This window comes from Chrysemys picta, chromosome 5 (assembly GCF_011386835.1).
Source record: "Chrysemys picta bellii isolate R12L10 chromosome 5, ASM1138683v2, whole genome shotgun sequence".
Taxonomy (NCBI): domain Eukaryota; kingdom Metazoa; phylum Chordata; order Testudines; family Emydidae; genus Chrysemys; species Chrysemys picta.
Window position 1 is genome coordinate 43,917,393 of NC_088795.1, and position 23,118 is coordinate 43,940,510.

At 37.4% G+C, this 23,118-nt stretch overlaps 1 protein-coding gene across 10 annotated transcripts in view; it reads right to left on the reverse strand.

Annotated features, from left to right (window-relative positions):
• ANKRD50 (ankyrin repeat domain containing 50) overlaps positions 1 to 23,118 on the reverse strand; it is a 52,904-nt gene that overhangs the window by 21,854 nt on the left and 7,932 nt on the right. For 5 of the 10 annotated variants that reach the window (XR_010601337.1, XM_065596367.1, XM_005290259.4 and 2 more), the window contains one exon: positions 6,507 to 6,736. Coding sequence is in view for 7 of the 10 variants with exons in the window: in XM_005290259.4 (XP_005290316.1) it covers positions 6,507 to 6,736 (230 nt within the window). In the remaining 3 variants the exon portion in view is untranslated. Of the gene's footprint in view, positions 1 to 6,506; positions 6,737 to 7,754; positions 7,878 to 8,090; positions 8,305 to 23,118 lie in introns of those variants that run through there. The other 5 variants (XM_065596364.1, XM_065596361.1, XM_065596363.1 and 2 more) reach the window with 4 other exon arrangements.

Here is a 23,118-nt window from a genome sequence, read left to right on the forward strand (position 1 = left end):
TTGGAGGAGAGGGAACAGAGGACTGTCGTTATTTGAGCCATGTCAACATTTTATATTCAAATATATATAAAAACAAGGTCCACATTTCTTTGAATTCATATAATTGCTCTCCATGACGATAAGTTATTCTTTCTTGGTCTGCTAACTCAGAAAGGTCTGAAAACAATTACACAATTCTGAATATAATATGTGTTTGTTATCTAACAAATAATGTTAACAAAAAGCCAATTTGTATTTTAAAAAAGTGTTGATCTCAATACTGGAAAAAAATATGTTTCATCTAGTAAAACTTGTTGAATAATTACACTATAGTTATCTTCCGTCTGTTAGTTCTTTTGTCACAACTGTGATCTAAATGTAGGGATAGTTGTTTTCTACCTGTAGTCTAAAAAACAAAAATTAAGTACGTACATACCTAAAAATCTGGCCCTTTGAAACAACAGTTAGCAACCTATTTGTGAGCAGAAATATTAAAAAATTAAATGGCAAAGTACAAGGTTATGAAAAGTAAATTTTAAATATGGGTAAGTATCGGCTTCTCAATGCCAAGTTATCTTTAAATAAAACTGCTTTGTTATAAAGTACCTAAAGCTATTAAGTAGCTGAAAGCCTATGCTGTTGCATAGGTGTAATTCATAAAGTCACACGTAAAAAAAGGCCCAAAATGGCTAAGAACTTAAAAATTGGATGGTAACAGTCCGCAAATCCAAGTGATGATTGAAGCTGGTGATATTCTCAACAAAAAAAGCATTCCATTGCTTCACACTGACTCAGACATTTTAGACTTCAGAGTGACACACAGTGATAGTCCTGGAATCTTATATAGATATCATGGATTAATACTTGCCAGATGCCACGTTTAACAAATCAGTTTATTCTTAGAAGGCCAACCACCATATTTTTACCAGTTAGAGGATTTTTTCCTTTAAAATGAAGTTATCACTTATCAGATTACTTTCCAAAGCAAAAAAAGTACTTAAAACACAAGAAAAATTTTTTAGCTTTTCACGGTCTACGCAAATTTCAGCACCAAGCACATTAGAAATACCTAAAGACATACTATAGAATCTGTAAAGGAATGCTAAAAATTCCTAACAACCCCTAGCAAGTATAGTGAAAAGACGATGTTTAATACTGCCATTCACTTGCCCAGTAGTTAGATATTTAATTAAACTTAATTAAACTATAGGGGAAGTGCACCTGAGGGGTGATGAGCATTATGGGAGTGGGAAGAATGAATGGGGAAAAGTGGAATGTTGAGTACATGAGAAGGGTGAGCAGCCATGTGAGGAAAGCTACTGGTGGCATGCACAAGAGAAGGAGGCAGGGGAACATTGCCTCTTCCCTGACTTTTCCACTCAGTGAACTGAAATTGGCTCCCCACGGAAGGGAGTCCAAGTGAGGGCAGGTCAGTTATGTGGATCTGCTAGCGTTCCCTCTCTTCCAAGGACCCATATTCTTTTTCACTTCTCAAGCCTCTACTTCAGTCTGTTTTCCCTCAATTTCCCTTGCCCCATATGAGTCAGCATAGCTATTGCCACACCTTTATGCCCCTCAAAGTTCCACTCATGTCACTCCTCATTTCCACAGGCCCACGATCACTTCCTGTGTACCCAACCCAAACGCATGGTCTCCAGAATTTTTTGGAACCAGCACACCCATATATCAATCTACTGCCTTTCCTTTACTCACCAGCCTTTGGGGTCCCCAACCCACCTGGATTCACCATATCCACTTATTGATGATATCCCCAACCACAACCTTCCCAGCCCATTGCCAATACCACTTAATCGTCTATCACTACTGTGAGGTTGAAGATAGATAGAAGATAGAACCTTTTGTTCAAAATTCTGAATTCCATCAATTCTCATTGGTGCTTCTTCCTATTACTCAAGAGGGAACTGAAACCCGCCACTCTAGCTTAGTAGATCTGAAGGTAGATAAAATGCCCTAAGGCCTAATATTCTCCCTCACTTGGGGCTACCTCTGAGGTAGAGTAGAGCAGAACATGTACATGGGTGAGAGAATTGTGAAACAAAATAAGAACAAACACTAGTAGTTGGAGACAAAGGTCAAAAACTTCAAATGTGCTTGCTCAAGAAAATCTATATTCCCAATTTAAACATGTAAATACTATTATGACCATGCACAAGTTGGGGTTTAAGCACACAACCTGGACATGTATTCAGCATAAGGGTGTTGCAAAATTAAAAATGGGTTGGTTCCATTGTTTTTTGTTTCACTTTGTCTGTCCCTATATGCACAAACACACATTCACAATACACAGACCAGGTGGAAGAAGAATGTCCAAGGGAATACTCAACTTCAAAACTGATTTTTAATTATCTGAGTGACCTACAGGTTATTAACTTCCCCTGAATGTTGAGAAGACTACAAGAGACTAAAGCACACTAAATAAGACTAAGAAAGATAAACAGTATCTTCTGCAAAGTTCTAAAACAGTATATACTAATACATCATACCATTGGGGAAGAATTAGCATTAGGTAATTGTTTATTTCAAACAACATACTAAGCTGAGCACTGAACAAATTAGCAAACAAAATTTAACAGACAAAAGACAGATAGAAGCAGGTATGGCAACCTGGTTAGGTTATTTCTTTTAGAGACAAAAGATAAATTCAGGCTACAAAGGTAGGCAGGGAGTTCGATCTGTGGTACAACAATTAGAAAAATCAGCTCAGAAAATGTTTTCCAAGACAGAAAGCCTGTAAGAAAGTGAAAACATATCATGTGACATTTCATTTTCCTAGATCTCAGTTAAAATATTACACAAAGTCAGAAGAGTTGAATGAAATTCTGAAGAAAGAGCAAGTGAGAGTGTTTAAATAACCTATGGAGCCAGAGAGACAAGATGGGTGAGGTAATATCTTTTATTGGACCAACTTCAGTTGGTGAGTGAGACAAGTTTTTGAGCCACACAGAGCTCTTTTTCAGATCTGGGAACATGGTACTCCAAGCTAAACAATCTGTTCCAGCTGGCATTTTGCTGTGATGCTCGGAGTACCCTTCTCAACACCTGAAGAGCCCACTATTAAAATATTTGTTCCCCATGAGGTTCTTGGCCTTCCTGGTCATGAAGTACAAGCTGGTGGGTGTGCTGGAGAAAAAGTTTCTTGGATTGGAGAGGCAAATAAAGATGCTACAGAGAATCAGAGAAGCCGATGACTTCCTAAACAGCCAGGTTTGGGAAATATCAGTATAACAGGTTCAAGGAAAAAAGGAACTGACGAGAGAGAGAGAGAGAGAGAAGTCCTGGCAGTTTGTAACCACCAGAGGCAAAAGGTCATGGCAGTATTCTATGTGGCTGGAGATGGACAAAAAAGGGCAGGCAGTAGCCACCAGAGAAAGAAGGATCAGGAGGAATGCCACACAGCTAGAAGTTTCCAATCAATAGCATGTCCTCAACATGACAACTGTGGAAGATACCTCTCAAGAGCCAGCTGGTTCAAGGGAACGGAGAGATGTACAGGACACAACTATGAATGGCAGCTTGGCTACACCTGTATGAAAATCTAGCTTGCACACAGATCTCCAACATCCAAGAAAGACAGACTATACTTGTTAGGGATTCAATATTCAGAAGAATCGAAAGAACTTTCTTCAAGGGACAGATGGACAACAGGAAGGTGTGCTGCCTTCATGGAGAAAAGACACAAGACATCACTCTAAGATTGACAATGCTTCTGGAGTTAATGGGCATGGATCCATCACTGATGTTTCATATCATGTCACATGATATCTCATGGTTAATAGCTTACTTGGAAGTGCATTGAAGAATAATAATACCTAAATGATCTTCTCTGAGAACCTTCCTGAGGGAAAAGACGACAGTAGGCAAAAGAAATGCAAGTGAACTGCTGGCTTGGTAAGTGGTGTAGGGCTTTGGTTTTGTGAAACATTGGTCCACCTTCTGTGGGGAGAGGGAACTGTATTGTTTAGATGGCTTCCACCTCTAAAGCCATCTAGGGGAAACATGTTCCTTGGGACCAGACTGACTAGAGTAGTTAGGAAGGCATTACATTAATAACAAAAGAAGAGGGTAAAAAGATGGAAGATATAAGCATTCATTTAGCACTAAATCGAGATCCTGAAAACAAAATTCATCAAGGAACTAAATTCTTTAACTGCCTATAATCCAACGCTAGAGTAACAAACAAGAGGAACTAGATTAGTTCATTATGACCATAAATTCAATCTAGTTGGTATTGCTGAAACCTGGTGGGATGATTCACATAATTAGAATGTTAAAATCAATGGTTATAACCAATTTAAGAAGAAGGCTGCATTGGTTAAAAAATTATTTGTTTAGAGGGGAAGTGAAGGCCGCTATATAAAATTTAAAAACAACATAACAAATGGAAGAAAAGGGATGTTGATAAAAATGAACAGAAATTAGAAGCTAAGAACTGTAGAAAATTGATAAGGGAAACAAAGAGACACAAAGATAAATCTATGGGAGGCAGAGTTACAGACAATAAGGAGGAATTTTTAAAATATATTAGGAACAAAAGAATCCTGACAATGGCACTGGCCCATCACTAGATGGAAATAGTAGAACTGACAGTAATAAGTAAGATAAAGCAGAAGTGTTCAATAAATATTTCTATACTGTATTTGGAAAAAGAAGATGATGTAGTCTCATCACATGATGATAACACTCTTTCTATGCCAAACATAAATCAGGAGGATATAAAACAGCAGCTATTAAAGTTAAATATTTTTAAATCAGCAGGTCTGGATAGAGTTTTAAAAGAGTTAGCAGAGGTGCACTCTGTACCATTAATGATGATTTTTAATAAGTCTTGGAACACTAGGGAAGTTCCAGGGGCACCAACAAACAGACATGTTTCTGCTGCTTACCCATGGGCCCACAGCCCAGCTATACAGCTGTTATAGACAGAAAAAAAACCAAACCAGTCAAACAAAGAACTCACAGATGGAATAAATACACCACTCACCAAGTCCCGCTATCTCCAAGCAGAGTTTGCGGGCTACACCCTCCAAAACTCCCGTTATCTGCCTCTGTTTTACACCCATGGTCTGGAATAGCCTCCACAGTATTTGCATCCTCAAACCTCTGGGTAGAATGTCCACTGAAGTGCAGCTCCCCGTCAATTTACCAAGAGTTATAATAGTCTACTCTGGTGGAGATACAACCTTCTCCAAATATACTCAAATTCATTTAAAGTTGTGTCCAATTATGTTGGGTATCATTCTTTCTGGCTATATGTAATAGCCAGAGATGCCAAAGAAGAAAAGATTTTAATGGTTCACACTGAGTTGCAACATTTCAAGCTAACGTCCTTATTATGTTATTCATCAAACCACGCTCTGAGGAAATGAGAAGCTAATTCATTCAAATGAAATTTATTTCAAAGCTTATACGTTAGTTCTGCTGATTTTTCTTGTCAGGAACTCCATCTGGAAATATACTTCGAAGACAACAGAACAGCAATTTTCCAGGACTAATCTGCAACATGATGTGATTCAAAAGAATGGAAATAAAATTGCTCTGAAGGTAGTTTTTCTCTGCTTTTTTGACAATGACTAAATATCTAAGCAGCAAAGGTTTGAAAAAACACTATTCCCATGCATACACCCAAAGATACTCTAAGAAGCCACCCAAAGCCTCTCTTAATTTTAGTTCTCATTCTCCCAAATACCATTTTCATGTCTGCCACCGATTAATACAGTACTTGATTTCAAAATGCAGTTATCACATTGTCCTTTGGCCACTGTGAAAACTAGTAAGCCTATCAAAGATTTGGGGCTATATTCCATAATCACATTTTCATTCCAATTGTTGCCTTAAACACACACACAGGCTTTATACACTGGCCTGGAACGCAGTTTTGGTGCTTCCCTTTATTAAGCTGCAAGAAACTCCCAGTAACAATAGCATCACACTGATGAAATGGTCTTATGACATAGCAAGGACTGGATGAACAAGTTGTAGGAGATTCTTTACTGTATAACCTTTGCCAAGAAATACACTCCCAAGACCTAATTCTGCATTCAGTTAAACCCATGCACTTAGCTTGCACAGTTTAGCTCCTGCTTTCTCAAATAAGATGACATCTTGATGTTAGATGACAAAAATCTCTGAGACTCTTGAAGTCTGTGTGTGTAGGGGAAAATATATGGGGGGCGGGGGGGGGAACATATACTATACATGTCACCTACACACTTGCAAAATCATGACATAGCTTTTTAAGACCAGAAAAAGAAGAAAGAAAGCTCCGTGCCAACCTTACCTGGCAGATCTAATTTACCATTTACTATATATTACCTACTGATCAGCACTATAGAAAACCCAAAAATAGGAATATATGTTTAGGATTGTCAAGGTTTTTAACTCTTTGGCAACAAATTTAGAGTAATTAAAATGTATACTTTGCACTTTCAACCATCAGTAAGGTTTCTGTAAAATTATGTTGGTTACAGCACATAGGTAGCTAACAATTCACAATTGCTTGTACTCACCTGTAAACATTTTTGTAACAGTTTTACTCTGCTTGCGAGCAGAGCAGAGGAGGAGCAACCATGGAGGGAAGAACTCGTAGTGATCAGCTAAAAGCTCTGCAATAGTTCCAGATATGCCTGTAGAAGTCTGTTCACCTTCTGCAACATTACAACCCTCATCAATCGAATCTACAAGCAGAAAGAGGCTCTGCTGGGGGGGCTTCATCCCCAAAAGAGGAAGCAGAATGCACCTGTAAGAATTATTAAACAAACAAAAAAAATCAATATTCTAAATATATTGGGCAACACACCAGTTACTGTAATAGTCATTCATGTCAAAGTGACAACCTTTTAAAAGTACACTACCATTTTTAAAACTATCTGAGGAAAGTATTTTAGATGGTTACTTTTAATAGAGAATATACTGAGGTAGACTAAGGTTTTTACTAAATAAAGGTATTCTGAATAAAGGCAATCTGATCAATTAGTGATGTTCATCTTGAGTAAGCAGTGCTAGTTTTCTGGCAACATCAGTAAATTACAATTTTATGAAAAGCATAGGAGAAAAAGCCTTAGGAGAATTTTAGCTTACAAACTAGAAGGTTTTTCTGTTCAAAGTTTAGAAAGTTCACTAACATTGCGTACCAACCAATGTTAAGTACTATTTATCACAAACTACTAGTGAGTGATGATGGTGAAAAGTCTCAAATAAGAAAAAAAACATACCTGAGCCTTCAAAGTTGTCAGTGTTATATACTTTACAAAAAGTTTGGTTTTATAAAGAACCATGATTCTATATTTGTATTTCATGCTGTCAAGACTGAAAATAATTTAACCCAGTTGTGCTATAGTTATTTTGGTGGTGCATTCCCTTGGGATAATGAAATTGTAGTTTTTTCATTCCTACTCAAGTGGCAAAGATCCCAAGGTTGTGCAACTGAATTCGCAACAATGATTCCTGAGTGGGCAAGGGTCCACATTAGTGGACCCAACTGTAGGATTCAAGCCTAAACATACTGTAAATAATAAATACTCTAAAAGCATCTAAGGCAACCTGATTTAAATGCATTTAACATTGCTCTCATACTGAGTAGCATTATTAAAAAAAATGTATACTCCACTTTAAAATACAGTCTAACTTTGCATTTATGTGCATTTGTTTACAGTCAATAGTATACAAACTATACTTCATAATTACTAGAATGTAACTATTTATTCAGCACGTCCATTCTACATCAGAAAAACATAGGGTACAAATTTCCAAAGCACCTGAATGATGTAGAAGCTTCAGATCCATTGATTATCAACAGAATTTAAGCACTGAAGTGCCTAATCTGCTTAAATTCTGAATAGGATGCGGAGATATCAGCCTGATGGGATAGGAACATGTAAGTACTGAGATCAATTAGATGTTCATATATTTTTGTAGGTTTGCTCTTTTGGTACATCCCCTAGGTAAATAAGTCATATTACTATTATAAGTCCAGTTTTAAAAAGGTAGACCCTTTAATTTGTTTTACTAAATAAATTCAACTTTTAAACATTTTAACTAAAATTTAATGATTAGTTGCCATGTGGTCAAATTAAAGTATAGCAAACTCCTGCCTACTAATGGGGAAATACTATCCTCTTTTCAGATGTGAAGATTCTCCCTTGGCAGTACTGAAGTGGTTTTCCTCTTGGGAAGGTATGGCTGGGGGAGGAGAGGGATGAGAAAAAGAGTAAAAAGGCTGTGAAAGAAGCATCAGTTCCTGTAGTGTGGTAGCATGTTCCACCAGATTTCAATGTGTGATAGTGCACTGCACTACCAAAAATACTCCTAAGGAAAAGCAAGAAGTACAAGATTATACAGTATACACCTTTTTTTCTCATACTTTCAGTGTATTTAACATTAAATTAACTTTTAATTCTCCCCTATCTTTTTTCAGATTCCCAGGGACTATGTGGAACAACTTCTCTAACCCTTCCTATCCTCCAAAAACTCAGCTGCCCTTTTAGAAGCATTTAGTTGCCCAAATGTTACTTCCAAATAAAGTAAGTTTGAATATGTTGGAAGCATTAAACAGCTATCAATTTACAGAAAAGAAAATGAAAGTAGCCAGAAGATGAAAATTATTGCTTTAAGGGATGCCAAGCCCCTGGAGAAAGAAGACAGCTACCCATATTCTACTGCCTCTGTCCCAGAATACTGCCTCTCCCGTCAGTTATTTAGGTATGTTTCATTGGTGGATGAATTTTCTTCCACTGGATCTTTTTCTATTAAAACAGATTTTCTTTTCATGTAGTTCTCTGTGTGAAGTTAGTTTTACATTTCAAAGTACTGTGCCATATTTGAAATTAATGGATAGTGATGGCTCCAATTTTTAAGTGATAAAAAAACCCATTCTAATTCCAAGCTACATAAAAAAAAACAAAAAGAAAAATGCAAGTGATCTTTTCAAGACACAGTATGAAGTGTATCTGGGTTTATTGTGGTTTCCATTTTAATATTCACTTGTGAACACAACTAAATAGAATTATCAAGTTTCATGTTGGGGGGGGGGGGGGAGTCTTCACTTATTTTGTTTGATAAACATTATTTTATTTCTGAATCTTAACCCAATTTAAATTCCACCAGAAAAAAAATGATGAATTACAGTATGAGATGCAACCAGTCCTCCAAGGTTAAAGGATCACAGCAGGAGAAGAGTAAGTAGTAAAGGAACCAGTTATTACCCTCTCTTTTCAAATGAGTTTACAAACCACTTGCTAACCTCCTGTTCTATCAGGCCTATGCAACAGATTCTTCAATCAGACAGCTGTTCACACAGTGAAAAAATGCCTGAAAAACAGGCTTTAACAATTTATTCTGTTTTTCAAGAGGAATGAATTGTGATTCTTCATCCCTTCTTGTTTCAGGTCAACGCAGACACAGTAATATGTCTGGAAGAAAGATAATGTATAATTGTACAAAAGTGACCTAGGAAGTTTTGGCAGTGGAAAAATATGATCCCTAGACATTTTACACACACAAACACACACACTCAACACAGAGGTGCAGTAAGATGGTGGCTGAATTTTCAGAGCACATTCATGAATACAATACTCAGATTTCAGAAACTATTCATTTTTATTTCTATATAACTTACGCGTTTGAAAAAAAACGAAGTGCATATTGAAAATTCATTAATTCAGTGCAGAATTAATAACTTCTCAAAACCTAGTGTGCAAATATATATAATTATTAGGGCTGTCAATTAATCGCAGTTAACTCACATGATTAACTCAAAAACAATCACGATTAATCACAGTTTTAATCTCACTGTCAAACAATAGAATACAATTGAAATTTATTTTCATATATATTGTATTGTGTTGTAATTGAAATCCAAGTGTATATTATTTTTATTACAAATATTTGCATTGTAAAAATGATAAAAAAAATAAACAGTATTTTTCAATTCACCTCATACAAGTACTGTAGTGTAATCTCTATCGTGAAAGTGCAATTTACAAATGTAGATTTTTTTTTTGTTACATAACTGCACTCAAAACCAAAACAATGTAAAACTTCAAAGCCTACAAGACACTCAGTCCTATTTCTTGTTCAGCCAACTGCTAAGACAAACAAGTTTGTTTAGATTTACAGGAGATAATGCTGCCCTTTTCTTATTTACAATGTCACATGAAAGTGAGAACAGGCATTTGCACGGCTCTTTTGTAGCTGGCACTGCAAGGTATTTACGTGCCAAATATGCTGCTAAACATTTGTATGCCCCTTCATGCTTCGGCCACCATTCCAGAGGGCATGCTTCCATGCTGATGACGTTCGTTAAAAAAATGTGTTAATTAAATTGGTGACTGAACTCCTTGGGGGAGAATTGTATATCCCCTGCTCTTTTTATCCACATTCTGCCATATATTACATGTTATAGCAGTCTCGGGTGAAGACCTAGCATGTGTTCTTTCACTGCAGATTGGACAATACGCAAAGAAGGTACCAATGTGAGATTTCTAAAGATAGCTATAGCACTCGACCCAAGGTTTAAGACTCTGAAGTGCCTTCCAAAATCTGAGAGGGACGAGGTGTGGAGCACGGTTTCAGAAGTCTTAAAAAAGCAACACTCCGACACGGAAACTACAGACCCCGAACCACCAAAAAACTTTAATCCCAGTGGTTAGAGACCTCACCGAGGATGTGGGATTCAAATCCATTTTTGTCGGTCTTCTACCTCTCAGGAAAGTCCCTAAACAACTGGGTTATAGGTAAGCCTGGCAGAGTTTCATCATTTAATTTTAAAAATAATGTTGACATATCTGCTTTTAAGTCCGTCCCCCCCCCCATTTTATATATCTATTAAAATTTTCTTAGTTGCACAGAATTATGGAGGGTCAGACAATATTATTTAATGACAGCAGTTGTTGAGATTCAAAAAGTTAAAACTTTATAATCATTGAAACACATTTTCAACATCACAGGTCAAAATTTACAAAGTAAGTATCCTTAATTCAAACTTTAATAAATTCTCAAGTAGCATTTTTCTTTCTTTGCTATTTGTAAATGTTGATCATCATCATCTATGGAAATATTTTTCCATCAGTTTGTATATGTGTAATTATATCAACATTTAGATAAAAATCTAATCCCACCAAACTTAGTTATAGGGTATTGTGTGGTGGGTCTTTCTCAATCTGTCCTGTTGAACTGTTGCACTTTGTATAAATAATTAATATTCATCGGAACAGGGACCTGAACTTAGGTCTCCCACATTCTAGGTGAATGACTCTATAGCCAGCAGTAAGGGCAGTCTCACTTTCTCTAGTATTTAATTATTTATACAACATGGAACAGTGGATTTGGGTTAGGTGCCTAAACACAGGGGAGGGTTCACAGCTGGGAATCTTGAGCAGAGTTAGACACTCAGCAACTTTTGACTCTCCTCACCATTTCCTACTGGCTCACTTAGATTATTCTCTGCTCAGCTTGCTTGCTTTTGTGAATCCCATTCCTAGGTGTCTAACACTTTCCATATCTGAGGAAGCTAATTTAGGACTAAGGATTCCACTAGGCAGTAAGGTGCCTAAACTTGGCTATTGTAATGCTAAGCTTAAATTCCCTTAGTGGATCTAGCCCCCAAAATCACTAAGCACATACCAGCTAAAGTTACAGAGCAAAACTTTTTGTTTGGCCGCTGGTATACAACTCCCTCAACATACATGCAATATAGCTATAAAACAAAGCAAGGTTTGTAATTTCTTGTGGACTGTAGGTGTGCATTTATTTTAGCTACGGTTATAATTGTGGCTTTAAGGTTTCTCTCAGCAATTATTTTGTTTTTGTACTGGTAAAATCCCACTGCTACATCTGTTGTAGGCAAAAACTACAAATAAGTTAAATGACAATATTTAACTTATTCAGAGATATGCCAAATTTCCAGTTTGCCCAAAGGAAAGCACAATACATAAGAACGCAGAAATGGTCATACTGGGTCAAATCAATGGGTCACCTAGTCCAATATCCTGTCTTCCAATAGTGGCCAGTGGCAGATGCTTCAGAGGGAATGAACAGAACAGGGCAATTATTAAGTGATCCATCCCCTGTCATCCAATCTCAGCTTCTGACAGTCAGAGGTTTAGGGACACTCAAAGCATGAGGTTGCATCCCTGACCATCTTGCCTAATAGCCACTGATGGACCTGTACTCCAGGAATTTATCTAATTCTTTTTTGAACCCAGTTATACTTTTGGGCTTCACAACATCTCCTGGAAACAAGGTCCACAGTTTCACTGTGTGTTGTTTGAAGTAATTCCTCAGGTTTGTTTTAAACTGCTGCCTATTGCATTGGGTGACCCTTTCCTTGTTGTTGTGTTATGTGAAGGAATAAACAACACTTCCTAGTTCACTTTCTCAACACCCTTCAAGATTTTTATACACCTCAGTTTTATCTCTTTTTTCCAAGATGAACTTTCCCAGTCCTTTTAATCTCTCTTCATAGGGAAGCTGTTCCATACCCCTAATCAATTTTGTTGTCCTTTTCTGTACTTTTTCCCATATATCTTTTCTGAGATAGGGCAACCAGTACTGCACATAGTATTCAAGGTATGGGCATGCGATGGATTCATATGCAGCATTATGATATTTTTGGTCTTATCTATCCCTTTCCTAATGTCTCATAACATTTTATTAGCTTTTTTGACTGATGCTGCACATTGAACAGATGTTTTCAGAAAACTATCCCTGAGGACTCCAAGATCTCTTTCTTGAGAGGTAACAGCTAATCTAGAACCCATCATTTTGTATATAGAGTTGGCATGTTTTCCAATATGCATTACTTTGCACTTATCAACACTGAATTTCATCTGCCATTTTCCTGCCCAGTCACCCAGTTTTGTGAGATCCCTCTGTAACTCTTCCCAGTCATCTTTGGACTTACTTATCTTGAGAAATTTTGTATCATCTGCAAATTTTGCCACCTCACTGTTTAGCAGCTTTTCCAGATCATTTATGAATATGTTGAAGAGCACTGGTCCCATTACAGATCCTCATGAAACCCCACTGTTTACCTCTCTCCACTGACCACTTATTCCTACCATTTGTTTCCTATCTTTTAACTAGTTACTGATCCATGAGAGGACCTTCCCTCTTAGCTTCTGACTGCTTACTTTGCTTACAAGCCTTTGGTGTCAGACACTCTGAAAGGTTTTCTGAAAATCCAGGTACACTATTTCCACTGGATTACCTTTCCCATGTGCTTGTTGACTGTCTCAAAGAATGCTAATAGATAGGGAAATCATACTTCACCATTTCAAAAGCTGTATTGACTCTTCTTCAACATGTTGTGTTCATCTATGTGTCTGATCATTCTCTTCTCCACTATGGTTTCACCTAATTTGCCTGATGTTGAAGTTAGATTTACTGAGCCTTTTCAAAAAATTGGCATTAAATTAGTATCTTCCATTCATCTAGTACAGAGGCTGATTCACAAACCAGAGTTGGTAGTTCCGCAACATCATATCTGAGTTCCTTCAGAACACTTGGTTGAATACCATTTTGTTCTGGTGACTTATTACTGTTTGATTTATCAATTTGTTTCAAATCCTCCTCTATTGACACCTCAATCTGGGACAGTTCCTCAGATCTGTCACTTAAAAGGATGGCTTAGGTGTGGATATCTCCTCCACATCCTCTGCAGCGATGACTGATGCAAAGAATTCATTTAGCTTCTCTGCAAAGGCCTTGTCTGCCTGGAGTGCTCTTCTGTACAGTGCCTCACAAAATGAGGCCCTATTCTCAGTTGTCCTGTAGGCCATAACACTATTAATGATTAGGATAACTTCCAGTGATGATTTCTAGAAGCACAGCATAAAATTTAGGGGAGCTTACAGGAAGTAGAATTTAGGGGAATATATGCTTTCTTGTAGTGGCAAGGCTATAGGGAGTATTTTGCAAGTGACCAGATTACATTTACAAAGTAGGAAAAGACAACTAAAACATGACTATAGTAACCAAACTGTAGCTGAAAATTCTTTCCTCATGCCTATTAGAAGACTGGAGTAGGATGCTTATTTCTTATATTTAGAAGCAGGACATGTTTGCTTTATGCTGGATGTGTAATATGATCACTTTACGTAACCTGTCACTTTGATTTCCAGCCCTTCCTCTTTCCTGGATCTTCCACAGAGACACTGATTTTGTGGCACAAATTAAGATCTATACCTCAGATGACTAAAACAATTTACACTAAATGATCATTACCTTTTCTTTCCTGGTTGTTTTCAACTAGCTTCTAAATATCCCCTTGAATCTCTCACGCTAGCTCAGGGTAATTATGATTAACTAGATTTTTGAAAAACCTCACAGTTAAAAAATATTTTAATGTTTATTAGAAAGCATCAAGTAAACATGAATAATAGGGCACTTTTGTTCCATGGACTTAATCAGTTATTTTTAAAAGATCATCTGATTGGAAACCAACCTATAAACTAGTTACAGTCACTGTGCTCCCCCCCAGTTTCCTAACCTGGGAAACTGGAATAACCACCTCCTTTGGAAAACACTTTGAAATTATTGATAAAAGGCACTATACAAAGGATGAGGTATTAAAAAGTTATTGACCAATCAGTGCTCTCATTTTGACGTACAACAGAATGTATAAAACTGCAGAGTTAGTTTTATACCAAATTGTTAACAAAATGCATTGCAAAATTAAATAATTTGGTCTTTTTATTCTCCTCCAGTAATTAGCCAGCTCCCTTAGCCATACAGAATCAATCTTCATTCACAGTCAATAGAGCGGCTTCAATGACCAATGTTAGTTGAATTAAACATTAAACCGAATCCAAGTTCCCACATCTTTATGCATTCTAGATTGGTCACTTACCAAACTGTGGAACATAACTAGCAAATGATAAATCTGACTAGTTTGGATGTATATACTGTCCAGACAATCAGCAGAGACTGACTTCTGTATAGATGATCATAAATATTGACTTTCAAAGCAAATATTAACCACAGTAAAGGGTGGGTGGGGGGAGGCTGAGGAGCTGGGGCACTGAACTATTAGAGAAGAATACACTCGATAATCTGACTCTTGACAGATGTATTTTGAGTTTATATTCTAGGTAATTACACTTCTGATTGTTCTGTAATCATGTAATAAAAGGCTCTATATCACAATGCATACGCACAAAGTGACTCAGTAATGGTACAGCAGGTTAATCTTGGTTTAATGTTAGATTAGTCTCTTCAATATATTTGATCTCAGGAGAAAAAAAAATATGATAGGGAGCTATGGAGACTATTTCTGTGAGACATGAGATTCTTCAACCATCTTGGTACAGCAGCCTGGGTGCAGGCCACCATACGTCTAATTACATATCTTCCGGGGTTTTCAGTGTACAGGCTGGACAATAAAATGAGAAGTCCAGTTCCACAAATACTAGGTTAACATGAGAGTTCTGCTGGAATTCATCTCGTACCTGGTTGTATACTTGGGGTAGAGTATTCCCTCTTTTGTTGCCTCCTCATGTGTCTTTTCCCTCATTTACTGAGTCAAAATGATTGCTTTAAATCTTTAATTTCAGTAGCCCTTAGCTGCAGAGAAGTATATTCCATTCTTTCTTTGCTCTAATACAGTCTATGTGGTTTTGTTTATATTTCTCTCCCTTCTATTTCTAACAGATACAGTTCCTCACATGAAGGTTTTATTAATTTCCCATATATCCTTGTATAGTATCTCTATGGTCCACCCATTTATTTTAAAAACATTTTGTAAGACCATCACCATGCATGTCTGATACTATCTCTCTGCACACTTAACTTTGGTATTTATTCTATAGTTTTTTATTTAGTATGATCCATTTTTAGCATTATCTATAATAGAATAAGGCAATTGATAGCTGTTATATTGTACCACCACTTTCTTTTTTTCCCCGGTACCATATAAAGGAACCATATAAAGGAGTTATAAATGGGGTGTCTTATGGCACCAAAGACATGGGGGTTTTTTTGGTTTTGTTTTGTTTTTTTAAGAAAAAGGAAGTAAACAAGGAAAAGTGTCAGCATAAAATATATTTTGGATTAGTGAATTGAATGATTGCTGGTGTTACAGAATTTTCTGTAGTTCATGTTTTCCGGAAAATAATCACAGTTCCATTTTTGTGGGGTGCAGGGTGGAAGAGAAGGCTCAAACAGGAAGTAGCAGCATAGTAGGATACTGTTACTAATGGAGTTGCTGCATAGTGCTAGGTATGCAATAGGTTAATGAAATGGCTTGGATAGTTTACCTGATACTGACTAGCCCAAGGACAAAGCTAGTATGAAGTATACCTGTACCACCCTTGCCACTCCTCACGCTCAAGATAACGTTCCCTGCAATTTTAAGTCAATTCACTGGAAAAAGTTTCTTGCTTCCCCAGGGTTTAAAATGCCAGTCATTTTAAGTTTCTTATGATTAAAAATTATATAGCAGTGGAGGTGAAAGGAACAGCTAGTATCTTCTTGAGTTTGGTGAGAATACAAACTTTCACCAACTGCACACATCTGATTTACCCATGAATAGACCCTCTCCTGCTGTCTCCTGGGACACTTTGTGAAGCTACACAGGAGAAGGATGTGGTTTCTAGGTATTTATATCATGCTCATCACTGATTATAAAATATCAAAAATATAAAACAAGGAAGGGACGTACAAGGAACATATCAATAGAACAATCTTTGGACTGCAACTCTTCTTGTGTGGCCCCACTATTTCCTCTCTCACTCTCTCTCTAGTACATCCACAATGCAACTGCCAAAATCTTCTTGCTTGACCCATACATGGGCCACAGTTAACCTCCCCCTTTCTGACAATACCTAGTCGCCCCATTGGACCCATCAAATCACCTATTAAAGCAAACAGATTCCTGTCCTTGCTTTCAAGGTGTGGCACATCTACATGCCAGCAGATCTCTCTGGTCTTTTGATCAAATCCTGCCTGCCGCACCTTGAAAGCAAAGGATAGCATCATAAGGCCTTCTTCCATTCCACCCATACCATGAATTATCTTAATGTAGTGTGACAGGATCCCACCCTCTTTAAAACCCACTTTTTACACCACCTTCAAAGGCCACCTCCCATACAAACATCCTCATCCCCACTCCAATTTTTTATTTAAAAAGATATGTAAATTATCACCATACTCTGGGCCTCTTAATCTAAAAGACAAATGGAAAAGAGAATAAATTCTTCAAGCAGGAAATATATCTTTGTAGATGTTACGTAACATCATTAATTTAAAGTGAATTAATAGCTATTACTACCTCACAGGACACGGCAGATTTTTCAGTCTTCCTGATATATGGCCATTCCACGCATTAACATCTATTCCAGGACAAGAGCTAGGTCCTCTTCAGAGTAATTTCAGCAATAAATCAGTGGTTCTCAAACTTTTGTACTGGTGACCCTTTTTACGCAGCAAGTCTCTGAGTGCAATCCCCCTTTATAAATTAAACATTTATATTTAACACGAATATAAATACTGGAGGTGAAGTGGGGTTGGGGGGATGGGGGAAGAGACTGACAGCTTGTGACCCCTCACATAACCTCATGACCCCCTGAGGGATCACAATCCCCAGTTTGAGAACCCCTGTTCTAAATGCTAGTTTCTCTCACAGTTCTAGGAGCTTGTGTTGACATACTCAATTCCTGCTAGCTCACAGAAGCCTGTTCCAAATCTTTTGCGTGGTTAAAAAAATATATATATATATATGTGGACACAGTCACCTGTCTGGCAACTAATTAAAAAAGTAACTCTCAAACACTGCCACAAATCCTGGCTGTGGGAAAAAAATAAATCGGGACAACTACTTAAGTAGGGCCATCTTAAAGCAAGTGGACAGAAATTCATTATAAGAATACTAGGCTTGTTTCTTATGTTTATAGTTAGTGTGAAAAAATTGATTACATGAAAGAGGTTTCAAAACACTAAAATATATACTAGTCTGTTCTAGTCTAGTCTGCAGGAGCTGTTGGCTTGTGAAATACTTCACAGGAAAAGCTGGAAGAATTAAGATTGCACTAGGTGGATGAAAGACTAAACATTAGTGTCTATTAAAATACAAGATGAGAAAGGTCTATAACTTGTCATAATTAAAATTCCCTAAGGGAAACTATCTTAGAGCAATTCAAACTGAACAGGTTAAAATCTTAAATGGTATTATGTTCAATGGGTTCACCATGATTCCATACATATAAAAGAAAAGAATCCAACTTACCCTTATAAACACTATTATTACATGACCCACCTATTACAGAGGTTCTATAACAGAAAAGCTTCTAGAGAAATGTCACCAAGTACTTAAACTTAATACTTAACTAATATTCTAGAGCATCAAGCTGGAGAGGGAGAACATGGAAGTACAGTATTCTTTACACAAGACACTGTTTATTAATTGTGATAAGTAAAAACTTAATAGGCAGCCCAGAAGAGTCATGTTTTAGTTTGTACCCTTTCACAATGGAGTATGATACCTATCGCAAAGTAGGCAGGGGTTTCATTACAGTTAAGTGGGGAAATGATGCATAGTTTAAAAAAAATGATTTTTCCTTATGAAACATGCAATTTTACAACAGAAAGTTAAAAAAGGTTCAGTCAGAACTACCATTTAAGTGGTCAATTTCCCTTTAATCTTGTGTGCTGGTTCCTTGCAGTGAAAGAATTATTTCTTCACCTCTGCGTTGGAGTTATCTTCAGTCTGTGTCCTGACCCTTGCATTATTTTGGGCTTTCACTAACATCTACTTTAGAATAATGTTACTGCATAATTAAAGCTAGGGGTCAAATGCTACGTTCTTTAGTGCAAAACCCAGGAAGTGAGTTACTAGATCATGTAACTACATATTAATTTCTGATTTAGTCAAGTTGGGTAAACAAGAGAAGAATGGTATTCATGATAGTCTACTTTAACTGTTGCAGATAGTAATAAGTTAACAAATTTAAGACAGCTAGTGATTTATAATAATGTTTAGCATTTATATACTTTAGCCTTCAAAGTATAATAACCCACAGAGGGTACAATTACAGTTTAGTTTTATGGGCTTATTTTATTTTGCTTTGTTCCTTATTTCTCTCACCGAGGCTGTCTTGGTCAGTTTTGGGTTTTTAGCTAGATCTCAAAAGATTTTTTGATCTTGTAGGTAATAGCACAGTTTACTGTAAACAGAGAAGAAGGTCCTATGTTGTAACAGTAGACAGAGCCTTCAAAAACTATTTAATGCATAGGAAGAAATGAAATATTTGCTACATTTAAGCTTCTTCAGTCAAAAAAATCTGCACCGTTTCCAAAGTCTTGTTGTAGATAGTTTATTTTAAAAATTCAAGTTTATCATATCCACTTGATGCTGAAGGTGGATGTTCTCGGCATAGCATTTCATAGCCAGGAATCAAGAGTTCAAAGCAAAATATATATATATTTTTTTTAAATGGCTGACTCTTTGGTACTGGAGTTATAGAGAAGAGAATATCTGTTTTAAGTATTGTTACATGAAAATTAGGCAGACAGATTAAAAGACTTGAATGTTTACATACAGAACATGCATGCACATGTGGACTTTTATACCTTCTTTTTTAAAAAGCAGCCTTTTATATTTGCCTATTATGTGTTCAGAGCTTTTCTAAACAGCAGCAGAATGAAATCAGTCAGGTCAGTTTCATTGTTGCTATTTAGAACCCAAAGGACTCAGCAAGGCTGACAAGAATCATGACCATTTCACTCTGCTGCTGCTTGGGAAAGCTATGATCACAGCAGACACTGCCTGAAGCTATTCACAGGGAAAGAGGATCCAAAACAGAAGCCAAGGGATGATTGTGGTAGTGTCTTCCAGCAGCCAGGAGCTGGGAGGAGGGGGAAGGATGTAGTGGACTCTCACTGCAACAGCCAGGGGACTCAAGTAAGAGAAGACAGGGTATGAAGATTCAGGTTATCTGACTTTTCCAGAGGAAAATACAAAAGATGACAGAGCACACTGCAGACAGCACACTGATAGAAAAAAAAAATCAACACCCTCCTACTTCATAGCAGCTTAGCTTTAGGCTACTGCAGGGGTTCTTAAACTGAGGATCAGGACCCCACAGGGGATCACAAGTTGTCTGCCTTCACCCCAAACCCACTTTGCCTCCAGCATTTCTAATGGTGTTAAATATATTTTAAAAAGTGTTAATTCATAAGAGGGGTCATCAGAGGCTCACTATGTGAAAGGGGTCACCAGTACAAAAGTTTGAGACCCACTGGGCTACTGCAGCTGTCCACAGACTAGATCTAGCTTGTTACCACAGTCAGGCTAGGTCTACACTACGCAAGTTGCGTATTTTAGGTCGACTTACTTGGCTGTGAGGACGGCGGCGAGTTGACCGCTGCCGCTCCCCCGTCGACTCCGCTTCCGCCTCTTGCTGCGGTGGAGTTCCGGAGTCGATGGCAGAGCAATCGAGGATCGATTTTATCACGTCTACACTAGACGCGATAAATCGATCCCCGATAGTTTGATCGCTACCCACCGATCTGGCGGGTAGTGAAGACGTGCCCTATGTCTTCCTTATCAGCCTGTGGCTAATACACATCTAGTAATTTTTTTACAGCCTTGATGGTTGTATGGTCTTTCGCTAAGCTTAGCTCTATTAAAAAGGAAAAGCTTGAACACCCATGTGCCATGCCCTCACCTTTTACTCTCAAAGTTCAGACCTTTCTCACAGCTATCATTTTGAACTTATGGGCATCAGTGAAACTGTCAAAGATAGTGTCCACTTCATACTGCTGCCTGCTGCGAATAGCAGAGCAGGCAAACAGCATGAAGTGGACAGCACTGTAGTTATGCATTAGGGAGGTGGACACAAAATACTGGGCAGGGGTAAAATAGCAAAGATCCATCCTACTCCCCTTTAAAGTTGCCAGGATCATCTGTAGACAAAACTCTTGCCTCAGCAGCTAGTGATGTAGAGCTTCATAGTTTCAAACACCCATTGATCAGAGTTCAAGCAACAAGAACCGGAAATGGCAGCAGTCATTCAAAAGGGAACTGACTGTTGCCTCAATGGTGAAGATCTACCACAATCAGTATTTTAAAAATTGAACAGTAAGCACCATCAATCTAAAGCACAATCTAGTTCATATATTTCCACCATGCTAGCAAGGTGCCTCAAATAAATAAATTTAAGACAATACAGTCCAAACAATGAAACACATACTAATTAACTAGTCGATAAAGTCTGTGTAATTCCTGAACATTCAAATTACTATTATAAAAACAGCTTCTTCATAGTTCTCATTTGACTAGTCATACTAAAATATTAATACACTTAAGCCAAAAACAAACAAAAAAAATAAAAGCAAAGCTTTTTCCTCTTAAATGTGACTATGCTCAGACAAGCAACGGTAAAAAATAGGATTATGGTGGGGGTGGATATTTATGGTCTCTCAGAGGACTTCCATACCACTTTTGCTCAGTAAATAAGTAGATTTTTTTTTCTAACTGCAAGACCTGTAAAATTCAATCTGAAAGCAAAGAGTGTTCTCAACACTTAAAGGGAGGTAAAAGCCATCCTGAATTGGAACTTTTTTTGACAATAGAGCAGCCAGAAAAAAATCCAGTTAATTCCCTGATAGCACTTCAGAGTCAATATTGCTAAGAGAAGGGGGGGAAAAAAATAGTAAATTTGTCTGCAAAGAAGCTGACAGAATACACAGATTGAGTAAGATTTTAAATCAAATTCTGACCACGAAATGCAAAAGCCCCAGTCCTTTACACATTTTTTTCCAAACACACAAGTTATTCCAGTGAACACCACAGCTCCTAATGTAGGTGAAGCTACTTAGTAATCCTGTAAATTTATATTCACATAAGTTTTTATATGGCAACTTCTGGATGTATGATTTACTGCTTCCCAAAGTGATGTAATCAAGTACTACATAAGCTTTCACTTCCAACTCTGACACCCAAAAGCAATATATACCCAAACTTCAAACTTGCAGCTAATGAAAGATTTTCAGTGACCTCCTATGCTTTTGTATAAAACAGATCAGCATTCGTGATCACACATTCCATGCACTTGAAGTTCTATTGCTTTAACACCGCTGACACTGTTAAGGTTTTGCATTAGAATGCAAGTTTGACAAAACAGGAATATATATATATAGCCTTTAAATATCTGTTTGAAATGGAAGTGGAAGCCTTATGGAACTCTAGAATATGGGAAGATGATGAGGAATGTAGACGTCTCTCCCTTTAACATTTTCATGCCTATGAATTTTTTGGGTGGATGGGGTATATCCTGCTGCAACCTTAACTGTCACTAAATGTAGTTCTGTTTATTAATTTCCTTGTTTTGCCTTTTTTTTTAAAAATAAATAAATATAGCTTTGCTATACCTCAGTGGATAACGCCCCAGAATCAAGGAGAAGAGCTGCACCTCCATGGGAATTAGTTGGAGAATCTGTGATGCTGAAATTGCTCATGACAACCCTCCTGAAGAGTAAGAGCTGTGACATGCCACACACAGGTCGTGCTTCGATAAAATTTTATCCCTATTTAAAAGCAAGTGTACGAAGAACAACCCTCTATGTTTAGCACAGATGACAACCTATCAGCTACAGGAACTTCCAGGAAAAATTCCATGCAACACCAAACTCAGAGCAGCTCTTTCTTCCCTTACCTTCTCATATTTTGGGGTTCATGGCCTTAGTCAATAACAAGGGTAGTTAACTGCCTGGGAGTTAAAAAAGTTAGAAGATTTGAATTCCTGTTGTCCTCTTTCCCAGCTCCGGGAAATTTCTACTGGGCTATAAGGGTAGTTGACGAGTTTCTCTCCCCCTGCTCACCTTCAATCCCACCCTAAATGAAGATTCAGCAGGCTTGCTTTAATGCAGTTATTTTCCATTATGGTAAAAATGTTATAGACTATACTACAGGCAAACACTACTTCCATATAATGGATATTCTAGAAATCAGCATATGAGAAGCAATAATATGGCCAAAGGACAGTTCCCAAAGTATTTGAAATTTCTTTAAAAAGGGATACAAAGGAAAGTAAGGGGCCAGGGGAATTGCCAGAGAAGGAGATACATGAACTATCTGTATTAATTAGTTTCAAACCACCACGCACAATTAAAATAGCACTCCAAGTT